This window comes from Vanessa tameamea, chromosome 12 (genome assembly GCF_037043105.1).
Source record: "Vanessa tameamea isolate UH-Manoa-2023 chromosome 12, ilVanTame1 primary haplotype, whole genome shotgun sequence".
Taxonomy (NCBI): domain Eukaryota; kingdom Metazoa; phylum Arthropoda; class Insecta; order Lepidoptera; family Nymphalidae; genus Vanessa; species Vanessa tameamea.
In genome coordinates this window covers 7,534,898-7,550,097 of record NC_087320.1, presented here as the reverse complement: position 1 = coordinate 7,550,097, position 15,200 = coordinate 7,534,898, and the positions used below count along the sequence as shown (strand labels likewise).

Below are 15,200 nucleotides of genomic sequence, written 5' to 3'. Positions count from 1 at the left end.
CAATGACTTCATTTTTAATTAATTAATAACCAATCGATTTCTCGCTCTTGTAGACATCTCGGCAATTTTCTCTAAATTAATTTCTTCGCAATTTCTAATATTACCTTAAAGAAAACTCTCGCCATTAGCCGGAGTTATTAATTTTTGAGATCTGTACTTTATAAAGAATTCTATATTCTGTAACTACTATGCTCAGCTAAAACATTCAATGCTACCTAGGTTAAATAAAAATATTAGTGTCTACTCTTTTTGGTACATACATTGTTTTTTTATTACCAATGAAATTTGATGAACATATAGAATTAAATAGAACATAATTTACTGACGTAAAGCCGAATATTAATCTCGCTTATTTACTGACTTTTATCATAATAAAAGCATGATTAAGTTTTAATCAATAACTAAATTTATTTCTTTTATTTAATTTTATTTATTTATTTTGTCTCAGACATAGTCCATATTTTAATTTTAGTATTACATGGCAACCTTATAATTAATGTTAGTAAAAAAAATACAATAATAAAAGCAAACAAAACAAAACAGAAACAAACACAAAAACAATAATCGCCATTCTTAGACAGCATGTAGCCGTATCCAGTGGCGCAGTATTTCCGAGTCCCAGCGGTCAGCTAGTGCACACAGAATGCCGTTCGAGCTAGCTCGTAACCTCCGAAACGCAGATGCACTCCTCTTGCGAATAATAGCATAAAAGCTCAGCAAACATTTCAGAGGCGCTACAGTAGCGCGGCAATCCGAACAGCACTCTGAATGCATTGTTGTACTGAACTCTCAGAGCGCTGTACGCGCGCTGCGTATACTTAATCCAAAGGCTGCAGGTGTGAAGGGATTGGCAATATGCCTTGAACAAGGTTACCTTTACACGTTCAGTACACCGTGCAAACAGCGCCCTTCACTTTCGCTCCAAGTCCTCGTCATCGCTGAGGTTGTCTGAAACTCAGTGACCCAGATACTTAAACCGTTCTACTCTTCTTAAAGCAGTGCCACCAAGATATAAAGGTGGAACATTAGTATAAACTTTCTTACCGGCTTTAAACACCAGGAGTTCACTTTTTTTCGCGTTGTATCTCAGTCCCTGGGCACCAGCATACCTCTCACATATACTTAATAATTTTCGTAACGCGCCGATAGAGGGACTTAGCAATACCATATCGTCAGCGTAACTGATGTCATTTACGCAGACGCCCCCCACATGACAACCGATACTGCTATTACCCAGCTCACCAAGCCGTCCATTAATGTACAGGTTAAATAGACGAGGCGAGGTCAAGCCCCTTGTCTCACACCGCTCGCCTGCCCATTTTACTACATTGCGTTGGTTGTGGTACCAATATTGCAAAACAGATGTGACTACGAAGGGTACATCCGTCTCCTCCCTTAGTTTATTCCATAGTACATCATATATTATAGTATCAAAGGCCCTAGATAGATCCAAAAAACAGGCATATACAGGAGTTTTTCTAGCTGTATAGTGCTGTACAGTCTGCTTGAGGCAAAGGATGGCGCTCTCTGTAGAAAGACCGGGTCTAAAACCAAATTGAGAATCGTGAAGTTTAATATGCCTCTCCAAATGTCCATCAAGCAGCCTGTCCAATACCTTAGCTATGACCGTGGCTAGTGAGATCGGTCTATAATTCGCAACATTGGATACATCCCCTGTTTTATTTTTCAATATTGGTACCACTACAGTGTGCACAAGATCCTCCGGCAGGTAACTATGGCTCAGACATAAATTAAAAAACATAGCAAGAACTCTCGTCAAGTCAGCTCCAGCTTACTTCAGATGCGTAACACTCAGCCCATCGTGACCAGGCGACTTACCTCGCACCATTCGACTCAATACTCTGCTTATATCGTCAGCGGAAAATCTAACGACCATTGACTTTGCTCAGTGTTCAGCATCCGAACACCAGTGCCGCTCGGTAGCTCAGCCTTGAAATGTCGTTTAAAGATGTTTGCTATATCTCGGGGTTCGTGCGAGCCAGCAACGCTCACAGGACGGCTATTTGATTTTGGGTTTAATTTATTTGTTGTTTTCCAAAACTTACTAAAATTTTTACCAGCGTGTTGATGCGCTATTATATCTAATTTTATTTGATTTTAATTATCCTGACATAACTTTAATTTCGATTTAAAAATTCGTCTACTTTCCCTCATGTCGTTATAAACCGATCCCCCATCTGTTTACCCATTTGTTACCAATTTTGATAACATAACCGCGCCGCCCTGTGAGCGTCACTGATGTGCTTATTCCACCCCGGCACAGGTCTATATTTTCGAAAAGTAGGGCCTACATAGGAGTTCACAGCCGCCTCTCAAAGTATTTGAACAATTTTATTATACATTTGTTTTAAGACATATTTATGGTTCATTACACTACAAAAACTATCACCGCATTCATAAAAATGCTCGGGTAAAACAATTTTATTTAGTTTAAGTTGACATAGTTTCGAATATTCACTGATCTGTTCTGGGTTTATTTCCCCCCATATGACTTTATTAACCAATAAATTAGGACATATCAACTTAGGTGTTATTAGGTGAAAATCACACGCGATAATTAAAGGTAAATGAGTAAACATCGTACAAAATCGCAACACTACGAATCGAGCGCCTGGCCGCGTCGGTCGTCACACAATCATCGAGCCAGCGCCGACAGCCGTGCGCGTCACTCACAAATGTACAACTGTCCGGAGGAAGCATTTCTATGTCCACGCACGACCACCTTAGTTCGACACAGAAGTTTGATAATTCATTTCCAAATAACTCACCCGGATGCGCATTAAAGTCCCCAAGCACATATACAGACTCCACGTCGTTGCTTTCTATTAACGCATTTATTTCATTAAGGCAGTCCGTGTATTCGATTAGGTTTTCCGGTTTCGCGGTGGGCATATATACCGATATAACCATACTCACTCGGCCTCCATTACTATTTTAACGGCCGCCACCCGAACACTAGCAATTTTTATCTCTGTTACGCACGGGAACACTGACTTTCTCCATAGCAGGGCCACTCCACCGTATGGCCTGCCCCTCAGGACTCAGCAGAGGTGCCGGTATATGCAAACCCGTCGTCGATGGTACCTAGGTAGGACAAATCATGTGGCAGCAACCAGGTCTCCTGGAGCGCAACGATATCCGCCTTAAGGCAAAGCTGTCTGATACAGTCTGTGGATCTCATTACGTTCTTACAATTAAAATTTATGAATTTTATGGGTGTAATATTATTCATTATGATTTATTTATTTCTTGCTTGCCTTCGGACTCTTCACCTCTTTGACGAAAACTAATAAAACGACGAGATGAGACTCCTTCCGGCCAGAAATCGTCATACAAAAACGTTTCAAGTTTATACTGGGGCACAAAAATTTTAAAAGCACAATACGCTTTATCGTGCCTCATATTCCACTTAATTAAATTAACGTCGAGATTTGTTTTATTTTTAATATATTTTAAAATATCTCCTTCTGTTGTCTACTTTGAAACATTGTAAATGTATATAGGAATACTAACATCCGCCGCTTTAAAGTTGTTATCTGGCTGGACAACCGCTTTTCCTTTGTTTCCCATAAATCGATTTTTATATCTTTTCCTCTGAACCAGCTTCCACTCACCCGTTTTGGCTACATTTGCAAATGATTTCTTAGATTTTGTAGTAATTACTTGTGTATTAGAATCGCCGGTAAGTTCTAAAGTATCGTTGTTTACAATATGTGTCGCCGTCGGCAACGATTTATCAATGGGTGGCCTGTGTGCAGGGCGCGGTTTTGATTTTAGTTCTAGTATTTCTTCTTTGGTTACGTAATTTTCTGAAATTCTATTTATATCCTGTCTTAACTTAACAAGATCCTTGTAGATCCGAGTAGTGTCCAGGTGATCGAACGACACTGGAGGTAGTTTGTGCAATTCCCGAGCTACAAAAATGGGAACTAGCTCTGGATCACTTTCTTTAAGACAACAAATAATATCCTCTATGTCTCTCAACACTTTTCCTTTCCGCTTTCTCGTCTTCTTCTTGCTGTTTGAGATCGAATCAAAAAGTAAATTCTTCGCTATTGTTATTTCGTTTTCTGAAAACGCTTTTTCACAGATTCGACAAATACTGTCCTTGTCTATGACGTCTATTTTATTGCAGACGATCGCAAGCACTTCATTAATAACAATGTTGCACAAGCTATATTTTACCGTTGTAATTACTTGTTCAAAATTATCTTTTGCCTTATAACTCATCGTTCTCAAACCGTACGCACGCGAACGCATGCGACACACGACTTGAAGTCTTCTTTTAGTCATATCCAGTCAAGTTATGGGATTTCGAAAAGGATTTCTAATACGTTATTATTTTATATTCGAAGAGTTCAAACAAAGAAGAAATTGTAACATTAATATTTTTTTATCTATTAGTAATATTTAATTTGTATGTATTTCTCAAAGCATGGGTCGACCTTTAATCATACCAAAAATTTGTAAATATATCCGAAGTATTTAACAAGATCTATATTAAGTGACTTATGTTTCTCATAGCACTTGTAGTTTTTTTCACATATTCTGTAATTACAAGTTCGTTATAGGTGCCTCTTAGTAGAAATTTCATAGCAATTGCGATTTTCATTCAAACTAAATTATCCCATTCAACACAAATTTACCTAATTTAAGCTAGTAACGTCAATTTTAGCGAAATTGTGGATAATTGAACCAAGCCCATTTTCACGCTAAACAGTTGTGACCACAACCGCAAACTCTATACTAAATTTGTGTAGTTATATTATTTCTATGAACTAAAATGATTGTTTTCAAACTTGTAATTGAATTATTTTAGTAATGAAGCAAAACATATTTTGCGAGATCGATAATTTTGTTATAAGTTACTTAAGTAATAAATTTATATTATAAGTCTGTAATCTCATAAGTGAACTTTGAGTCAAGAGTCTAATGATCTCATTAATCGCAAAACAAAATGGGGAAAATACCTTGCTAATCCCTCGGTTTAACGTAGGGTATGCAGTTATAAATGAAATCTTTCATGATATCGTTTTTAAAAGGTTTAAATTTGACTGAAATAAAAATGTGAAAAAATAATGAAAGACTTCTTAATAAAATTTATTTAGCAAATCCATAAAAATGATAATTAGAAATATTTACTTTAGGGAAAATCGTATAATGGACTTCAGTTTTGGATCTTTATTACTTTGAAACTCGATTTAGGTAGAAAAATGACCCAACTTTATTTCGTTCTGTGATAAATTACTTTCAATTTAAGTTATGTTATAATATAATTAAAAGATATATATTATTATAAACAGTGGTAACTTATGAAACTAAAAGATATTGATTTTAATGGTTAATTGAAGTTAATAAAACGTATTTTATAAGAATTACTTCGTATCGTATAGTTGAGTATTTACAATTTTTTTTACGTGGTGTGTGCTGGATTATATTCTGCCGCTTGTTTATTAGCCAACTCACAATGGAGTAGTGTAGTGGAATGATCTCCAAACCTTCTTAAGAGGAGAGCAAGCGTTGATCCAGTAGGGGGACGACCAAGGGGTTTTTTCTTTACTTCTTATTTCATAAGAACATCAATATTTAGGTTGGTTTTAAGAGTTTAAAAATAATATATTTGGAAAGGTAGAACTGAATGTTCTAAGGATGACTTAGAAGGATAGAAAATATATTGGATGTAGCAGTGATTCATGACGAATGGAGCAACAGTTTGCTGGTATCTATTTTACCAAATAAGAGTGATGTGCTTTTCCAAGCCCACGACAATTACCATGAAGTAAAGCAATTGATTGAAAAACGATTAAAAGGTTGATTTTCTGTATGTCCGAACGCTTAGCTTATTATGCACCACGCCCACTTTATTTGATAGCTCATAAGGATTACTTGTGTTCCTCAAGTTTGCCTTAAATTAAAGAAATAAATTATAACATTCTAATTAAATTCGTTTTGCGGATAGTGTTGGGCTACTGAGGTGAAGGATGAAAAGCGAGTGCTCCCTGTCGAAAAGAGGATATTGAGAAGCACATGGAGTAAACAGGAATAGATAGAACACGAAATTAATATGTAAGAGGAAATTTGCTCCAGAAACAAAAAAGTTGAAAGAAAACAGATTATCATATAATATAGGCATGAATAGTAAAGGGATGAAAGTTATTAATGATGAAGAACGTCAAATATAAAAGAGACCAAGTTAAAAAGTATGGATTGTGTGTAATAAATTCACTGTCAAATTAATTTATTCAATTCGGAAGAATAACACTTGCTTGTTGGTAGTCAAAGTTAAAATTACTATCGGTTCGGAAAATAAAACATTCTGACCAGCGAAAGAGATACAGTTGTTTTTTTTAATTGTATACAATTTTCAACGTGATAAAGAAATCGCCAGGAGACGATCGTTGCAATTCCAAGGTGTGCTTTCATGCATGAGCTCGCTAATTGGATAATACTTGCATAAACGTCCTTTAACAATCTTTAAATTTTACAATGTTCTGCGAATTTTGCACTTTGGACGCTGTCTGGGTTCCTGTTGTAAAACCATTTACGCAACACAAAATAATTATTGAATATAGGTTTGTGTGTGTTCTTTGCACAAATTTTACGAGTGTCACAGTGTTCTTACAATATATACGTAGACGTAACGTAATGTAGGCAGAAGAAGAATAACACTGACCATCCCAAATAAAATAAAATAAAAAAGATAAGCAAGCGATTGATTATTTTGTGCCAAAAAAAAACATAATTATTTTGTGAAATTAAAAAGAAAATAGCTTCACACGAAAACAGTACAATTATCTCAAAACATAATAATGATATTATGTTAAAATATACACATCAAAGTCTCAGTTACAGCTGTTGTACAAAAAGAAATGTATTAAAATAACCTAAATATTACTCGTAATAAATTAATTACTGTTCAACATTACGTATAAAAATATTAATATCATTTCATAATATTGTAAAAGCACATTATATCCTTTCTCTTAGGATTTTGATATGTCATTTTATTGAATTAATGGAATTCCCTGAGGCAATACGTATGTATTTCAACAATTTTACGGCCGAGTCGAATATTTACTAATGCAAATATAATTAATTGACTTATTAAGTTCTTAAGCCTCATACATGATTATATTTTGACGGTGCAACAATAGAACACTCTTTGGCCTGACTTTGTAGATCAGATAATACACGACCACCAACAACACTTTCACTGGTAATAATAAGTCAGTCAGTTTTTATAGAAGTAATAGCTTAGTACTACTACTTAGTACGTTTATGAATGGTGCCTATCATTTTCCATACTATACTTCTTTCCTTTTATACTTTGTTGTATTTGATTTATCTGCCTAAGATACTTTATGTATAAATCTTAGTTAAAGAATATGGTCTATTCAAGTAAGCTCTTACAAGCACGTTTGAATTGTAATTTTAATAAGTTTCAGAACCGGCAAGAAACTCAGAATTATAACGATAACAATATATAATATATGACATATTAAGATCAATTGGATATATATGAGAATCGATATAATTAAATGCTTGATCGCTGTCTTCTATATTCAAGTGTCATTGGTGTACAATATAACACAGAGTATTATTAGAGAACTCAGCTTGGAATGGCTAGATACGTACATACATAGGTAGCCGACGTGTTAAAACAGGGTATATTCCAAATTTCTCTCCTCTATAAGTTAACATCTTTGTAATGTAATTGTAGTAATATTTTTAGTTTTATTTTTTTTATTTATATTACCACTTAGAGCCGAGATGGCCCAGCGGTTAGAACGCGTGCATCTTAACCGATGATTTCGGGTTCAAACCCAGGCAAGCACCACTGAATTTCATGTGCTTAATTTGTGTTTATAATTCATCTCGTGCTCGGCGGTGAAGGAAAACATCGTGAAGAAACCTGCATGTGTCTAATTTCAATGAAATTCTGCCACATGTGTATTCTACCAACCCGCATTGGAGCAGCGTGGTGGAATATGCTCCAAACCTTCTCCTTGAAGGGAAAGGAGGCCTTAGCCCAGCAGTGGGAAATTTACAGGTTGCTGCTGATGATGATGATGATGATTACCACTTATAATAACTAAGCCCGTGTCTTTGATTTCTTTAATTAGTATTTTTTTTAATATTTATTTTTGCGTGCCTGCATATATTTCTTATCAGGTACTTTACTAGAAATAAAGAACATTAACATTTACTAAATTTATGACTTTAGTATCAATAAAAACACAACGTTATCGTAATGGTTTACCAGTACTGTAACTGTTCGTTACTGTAATAATATTGTGTTTAACTTTGGAGTTGACATTTACATACAAGTTTCCTTTGACCTGGATCACCTTTCGTTAGTTACACAAGCGAAACAATTTAATAATAATTTATTTTTGAACTTTACAGAACCGCTCAGATATAAATGAATTAGTCGTTAGTATCGCTAGAATGGTCAATTTATATCTGAAACTAACAAGCTCTCGGTGGATTTCTCTTACAATCATCATTATTTTCGCAGTCTAACAATGGATACGTCTATTGGGAATTGTAATCAAAAAGTGCAGACTTCAATTATTGGAACAGGAAATAGTTTTGCTGATTCGATTTGTTCTTCCATTTTTATTAATTTCTTTAATTTTCAACTGCTTTTGTATAGCCATAATTGTATAACATCGTAGGCCATATTTTCTTTCCAAGGATTGTTATAACGATATGTATTTTCACTTGGTGGTAGTTTTGTGTAAGCCCACCTGGTTAGGTACCACCCACTACTCAAATATTTTACCCTCTTTACTCAGTATTGTTGTGTTCTGGTTTGAAGAGTGACTAAGCCAGTGTAACTACAGGCCATCTTAGTTCCCAAGGTTAGTGGCGCTTTGGCGATGTAAGGAAGGTTAATATTTCTTACAGAGCTATTGTCTATGTGCAGTGATGGCCACTTACCACCAGATAGGCTATTTGCTCGTCCATGTTTAATTTTATAATTATTAAGATGCGGTTTTTGGTTAAGCCGCATAAAAGTAAAGATTTTAATAGAACTTTTGTATATATGTTTAAACCTATATATTGTTATTTATGTAGTTTTTTTTTCTTGCAACTACTAGTTTCTAGTAAGACCTAGATGAATGGTACTAAGTAAGTTATTAGTATTATTGTTAAGTACGATAACTATGGTCATTCATGGTTCATTAAACTGTTTTCACGAGATACAAACACAAAAAATATCAAATTAGAGAAGTATTTTGTATCTGGCTTTCAGAGTGAATAAAATAATAATATTCAGTACCGAAAAGCTAAAACAAACTTATAAATTCTTCACCATATTTTAATGACGAAACTTGTTCAACTATGTTTGTCTAGCGGAAAATATGGGAAGAAGGATTTTAGCCATTTTAGGTAACCGAGTTGGTGTTTATATCTCGGTATGTTTAATTTTAAGTTTATGGTAAAAGAGGTTATTGGTTTTTACTTATTTTGAAAAGCCAGTCATTTTTTTTTATTAATCTATCATCATAATATTAAGGCAGTCGTGTCACGTTGATATATTTATTGATATTGCTGGATCACAGACAATCAAGTCTCGCCTGCTGTAACTTTACTTCAAAATGTTTTCGCTTAAAGTCAAGTTCTGATTTGTTAACATAAATATTACTAAGATATAAAATCGTTCCTTCCATAATGACCCCTTGACCTATTTTTGGCCAAAACGGGCAGCCTCAAGGAGCTTTCTCAAGAATTATTATTGCTTTTTAATTAATATTTTTGTATGTCCACGTTGTTCTATCTTATTAGAAGCTTTTAAGTAAGTATGTACAGGTGAAATCTTGCAGTTCAATTTAGAAGCAGATTTCTTTAACCGATAGAACTGAAATTTTGTATACACGTTCAGTTTGGATGACAATGCATGGTCAACTGTGTGACGTCATTCTAAATCCTGCATGCCGGAATATCCAAGATGGCGGAATTTTTTTTTAAATTCATTCCTACAATATGGGTATCAAATGAAAGGCAAATGATTTAGCGATACTTTATAGTAGCATGCTAGTATGTGTGAAAGCGTAGGCAATAATACATGATTATTTATAGCATTTTTTTATGCTATAGGTGGCAAACAACACAACAGCGAGATTTCTAAGACATTTTCTGCCTCGCACAACTACTCTGTGGAACCAGCTTTCGCCAGCGGTTTTTCCGAACCGATACGATTTGGTTCAAAAAAGAGCCTACACCTTTTTTTCGTAAAGGCGGCTTAATAACTGTCAGACAGTCCTATCCATCAGAGACATGTTATTATCGTAATTTAGATGCTCGAAGTAAATGACAGAATATTGAATGAAGTGAAAAATGCGCTATTAAAATTTATACATGGTTGTTACTAGGTAGTGTGCTCATTTACAACATACTCTCCGTTTATATGTTTTATTTATGTATAGGACTAGCTGAATTTACGGCTTTACTCGCGTGAAATTTATAAAACTTTTCCTATAGCATACAAACCGTTACCCCAAATTTTAACACCTTGAGGGGTGAATTAAAAAAGTGGCCATGTCCTTCCTTAGGACTCAAACTATGTCCATATAGTTCAGCGGTTTAAGCGTGGAGAGGTAACAGACAGAGTTACTTTCGTATTTATAATATTAATATTCATTTAGATTGGATATATATTAAACGAGAATCTTATAATGGCTTTACGTGTCCTATAAGGTACTGGTGTCTAACTTGTAATCTTAGCTCAAGCTTTGAATTTCTTGTCTGAAAAACATAATAACTCAGCCTAGCTATTTTTTTTCAAGCAGGGGAAATCTTTAGATGTATATCCGTATATGTATTTAAAGTTAAACTGGCTATGTGTGGATCCTTAACTACTAAAAGACTTAAGTCCGCCGTCCTTTTCATGTGTCATCATCTTTTTCGAATTAAGCAACTATTGACTCTCTTTGAATCTCACTTAACTTAGGGCATGGCATACCTCAAGTGGTATGATGTTGATGCGTATGGTGACGTTGGTGCTTTAAAAAGCGTTCCTACCTGCTACCCTTCTCAGCGAAACGAAAATAAAATAATTGTATTTTTAATACAATAACTAATTTCGTGTCAATGTAATTAAACTACTTACTTATTAAACTTTTGATAATGACGAATTTTTTATATCTTGTTTAACGAAAACGTGAAATAAATTATTCAGCACAAATTTATATGAAACGTAATAAAATTGCTAGCATGTGTACATTTCAAGAGAAAAAGAGATTACTTAACTTTTCACGTCACGTAATATTAAAGGTTTTTTTTTATTCGTTGAAATTGTACATACGTCAAAAGTATGTATGATGTAATAAAAAAAAAATTAAAATTTGAGTTTTTTATCATACAGAGACAGAATACTATCAAGAAGCGTGCTTTTCGGTAGAGTGAGTTAGAAGAGTTGATTGGAATATTCAAGCACAACATTTACAAACAATAAACTATATACGGAGTTTACTTGTTTTGTATAAAAATAAATTATTCAATTTAAAGAACAGTTGATGAACCTAAGCAATTGATAAAATCATATTTATTTAACCCTTATATACAATCGAAAAGCGATTAAGCTTGATAGCTTAATGTGTGTACCGAACATAAGTCTGAGTGCTATTTATTCTGCCCACATTAATCGCCAACTTCCCGCTTTATTTGTTTTGAGACATCATTTATGTAGTTTCTAAATTCCTTATATACACATATAAATACAAATAATTTTTAAAATATTTTAAAGGAGTTTAATCTTTGAGAATAATACAATACCGAAAAAAAAAAATGTTGTATTAAAAATATTGAGCTTGATATTCGACGGAAGTAAATAGTGTACTACACGTTACGAATAAGAACCTTACTAACATACTTAAGCTCAATACTGACTTTTTATTACTACTTATATAAAATAAGTAAGTATTTTTATATATTGTTTTAATTATAAGACGTATAAATTATATTTGTACTTGTACCGTTTATTTTATTACCCACAATCTAATTCACTTAACAAACAGTAGCATCCTGTAGCAATAAGTGTCGTCTAGCATTGATATACGCGTGTGCTGGGGCAGGTGTGGGGTACATCGCACGCTTGGCACCCATTTCCTAAATTAGCTTACTTCCCGCTTTGCACCAAAGTGCCCCTTCCCGTTCAATTCTTAAGAAGTGTATCCTTGTTTGTAAAATATAGCGCTATTAGAAAACTTTGGAAAACATTTGTAACGATATGTTGGCAATTTTTGGCGTCAGTTTGCGTTAATGGCTTTATAGATTGTTTTATTGTCTGCATTTTTTTCTAATGCTTTATGTTGATAATTATACTTATAACGTTTTAAGATATTTGCAAAATTAAAACAATAAATTAATAGTTTTAAGATATTTGCAAAATTAAAACAATAAAGTAATAGTTTTAAGATATTTGCAAAATTTAAACAGTTTTTTTAAATTACTATTAACAAAAAATTTGAAGTAAATCAAATCAAAACAAAATATACTTTATTCAAGTAGGCTTTCACATGCTCTTTTGAATCGTTATTTAACAAACTATATTAAGTGAAGCTACGACGGAATGGAGATTCTACCGAGAAGAACCGGCAAGAAATTCAGTAGTTATTCTTTTTCAATATTTAAAAATACAGTCATGTTAGTTAAATACAAATATATGTATGTTATATATCCTGCCTGGAAGTCAACAAGTATTAACTCCACGCTTTTTTATCATCTGTATAATCTTGTATTGAATAATATGCCTTATTTTACAAATGATTTGAATTTATGAAATGGCAAAGTTAAAAATGTATTTTAAAGATTAGTAGCAATGCCACATTATAGGTCATCTAAGTTAGTTTAGTGTTATTACTATTTTTAATGTAATTGGTAGGCAGGTCGCCAAATGTGCTTGATGCTTAGTAGTCAACATCGCCCAAAGATATTGGCAGTGTCAGAAATATTAAGGATTCCTTAGATCGCCAATACGCCACCAACCTTGGGAATTAAGATGTTACGTCCTTGTGCTTGTTGTATACAATAATACCAAGTTTTGTTGTTTGGCGGCAGAATGCCTAATGTATGAGTGGTACCTACACGGGTTTAAACAAAGACCTACCACGAAGTAATTAGTACGCACCACGTAATAAACTTGCAGTGAATGGGTATATGACGAAGTAGTCTCAGCACTACGATGAGTACTACGAGTATATTTCGTCAGATTCTCAGGTGTATTATATCAGCTTATATAAATAAAAAAATCCTAAGCGCGATGAAATAGAAATTGGAATTCATTTTCATGCAATATTTAAAATGCAATTTGTTTAGCACTAACCGAAACTAAAGTTTACTCTGCGGCAACATGAAAAAAGCAAAAATACTTTTAGCTTAAAATAACAATTTTAAAGTTTTTTATCACTCTAAAAATTTAATATTTATCATTTATACCTCTATATACCTTTTAGTCTACATGAACGTTTGTTTTTTTATTTCATTTAATTATTTACTTCAAAACAGGCACATAACTAAGCTCGCCTTTTTTGTAGGTCCTTGATATCTTCGTCGATTTTGAACCCATCTAAATTTTCAAATAAAATCCACCCATAGTGTATTGAACTACAGAAAACAGAATTCGCTATTTGTTATGAATGGAGTACTTGATAATTTCGCTGGTAACAAAATGATTTTATTTAATACATTAACTTGAAGACCTCACGGTGGAAATTAAGGATTTCTTAATTTTTGTTACGTTAAGCGGCTCTTATTATTTGAGCGTGTCGGAGCGACTTGGATTTTAATTTTAGTATGCAGAAATTTTTATTTTGACGGCTATTAATCTGTTAAAATATTGTACAAAATTAATAGTATTTTTTTTAATTTAAGGTATTGCTTATTTGTTTTTAAGGGACTTATTAAAATGAAAAATTAATTTTGAATGTCATGTTAGTTTGTTGTTTTTATGCGCTACGAGATTGGCGGAATGTAGCATCTCTTATGTTTGCACATACCACGTGTAGAATTACCTCCTGAGTCCTATAAATTAGCCATTGTGGTCAAAAGTCGCCCAGAGACACTTCGTATTCAATAAAATTCTGATGTAAGGGAGATTTTAAAAATTCTGTTCTTGACTGAGCAAAAAATTTAAAGTTATACTAAATGTAGGTATAACTTCTTGAAGGCCGTACGAATATTTTTATCTTCAATACACTTTCTGATCTAAACTGGTTTGATTTTTAAGCTGGGAAAAGGTCTTCTTTCCTTTTAAGGAAAAGGTTTAAATTTTAATCCAACGCGCTGTTTTAATGTCAGTTTATGGGTACAATTTGCAAGCATAGACGAGCATGTTAAGCACCGGTTTGAAATGGTGATCATTGGCTAAGTTACAAAAAAAATATTAACTATTTTTAAATAAACTCATAGTTTAATGTATTGATACGAAATATAATACATTTGAATATAATACCGTTATAAGACTCATTTGTGAACTGTAAATTAGATTATAGTTCAATACAATCATTTGATTCTCGTATTTGAACTATCGTGATTTGTTTGCAAAACAATATTCAAATCACTATTGCAAAACAATATACAAATAATTATCAGCTCTATCACACTATCACTTATTACCATGTGATGAACAGAAACATGACAAACTAGAGTTGTATATTTGATATCACAACACATGTGTATTAAACAGATGGCTGACTTAATCCTGCAGGCTTTTTCACAATGTTTTCCAACAGATTTGCGAGATAAATTTAAAACATTAATTAATCATAGATTAAAACGCGGAGGTGCTTGTTCAGGAACCTGCAAGCTTTGTTCAAGATACTCGGGTCACCTCTCGCTTATAATATATTTTACGCATGTCAAACGCATGCAAGCCTTATATCATAACTGTTGTTTTTGATAACACGACAGCTGTGTATCGTCGACCTTTTGAACTGATTTAAAAAAAGGTGGATATCAATTTGATGGTATTCATTTCTAATTTTCTATATTTATTACCTCAGAATTTCGTCATTTATTGATTTGATCTAATTTGAAAAATATTTTTTGTTTAAGAATAATCAAAATCAAAATATTCTTTATTCAAGAGGACTCATAAAAGCACTTCTGAATTGTCACGTTTTAAATTAAATGTAGATTCTACTGTAAAGAACTGGCAAGAAACTCAGTCAGTC

At 33.4% G+C, this 15,200-nt stretch overlaps 1 protein-coding gene across 1 annotated transcript; it reads right to left on the bottom strand.

The window, feature by feature from the left end:
- Window positions 1-573: 573 nt before the first annotated feature.
- Window positions 574-4,314, bottom strand: LOC135193570 (uncharacterized). The gene is made up of 4 exons (XM_064216563.1): window positions 3,636-4,314; window positions 2,606-2,843; window positions 1,045-1,733; window positions 574-764 (listed from the first exon to the last, which is right to left on the bottom strand). Exons 1-4 carry the CDS (start codon window positions 4,312-4,314, stop codon window positions 574-576), a joined length of 1,797 nt encoding a protein of 598 aa, XP_064072633.1.
- Window positions 4,315-15,200: the final 10,886 nt, after the last annotated feature.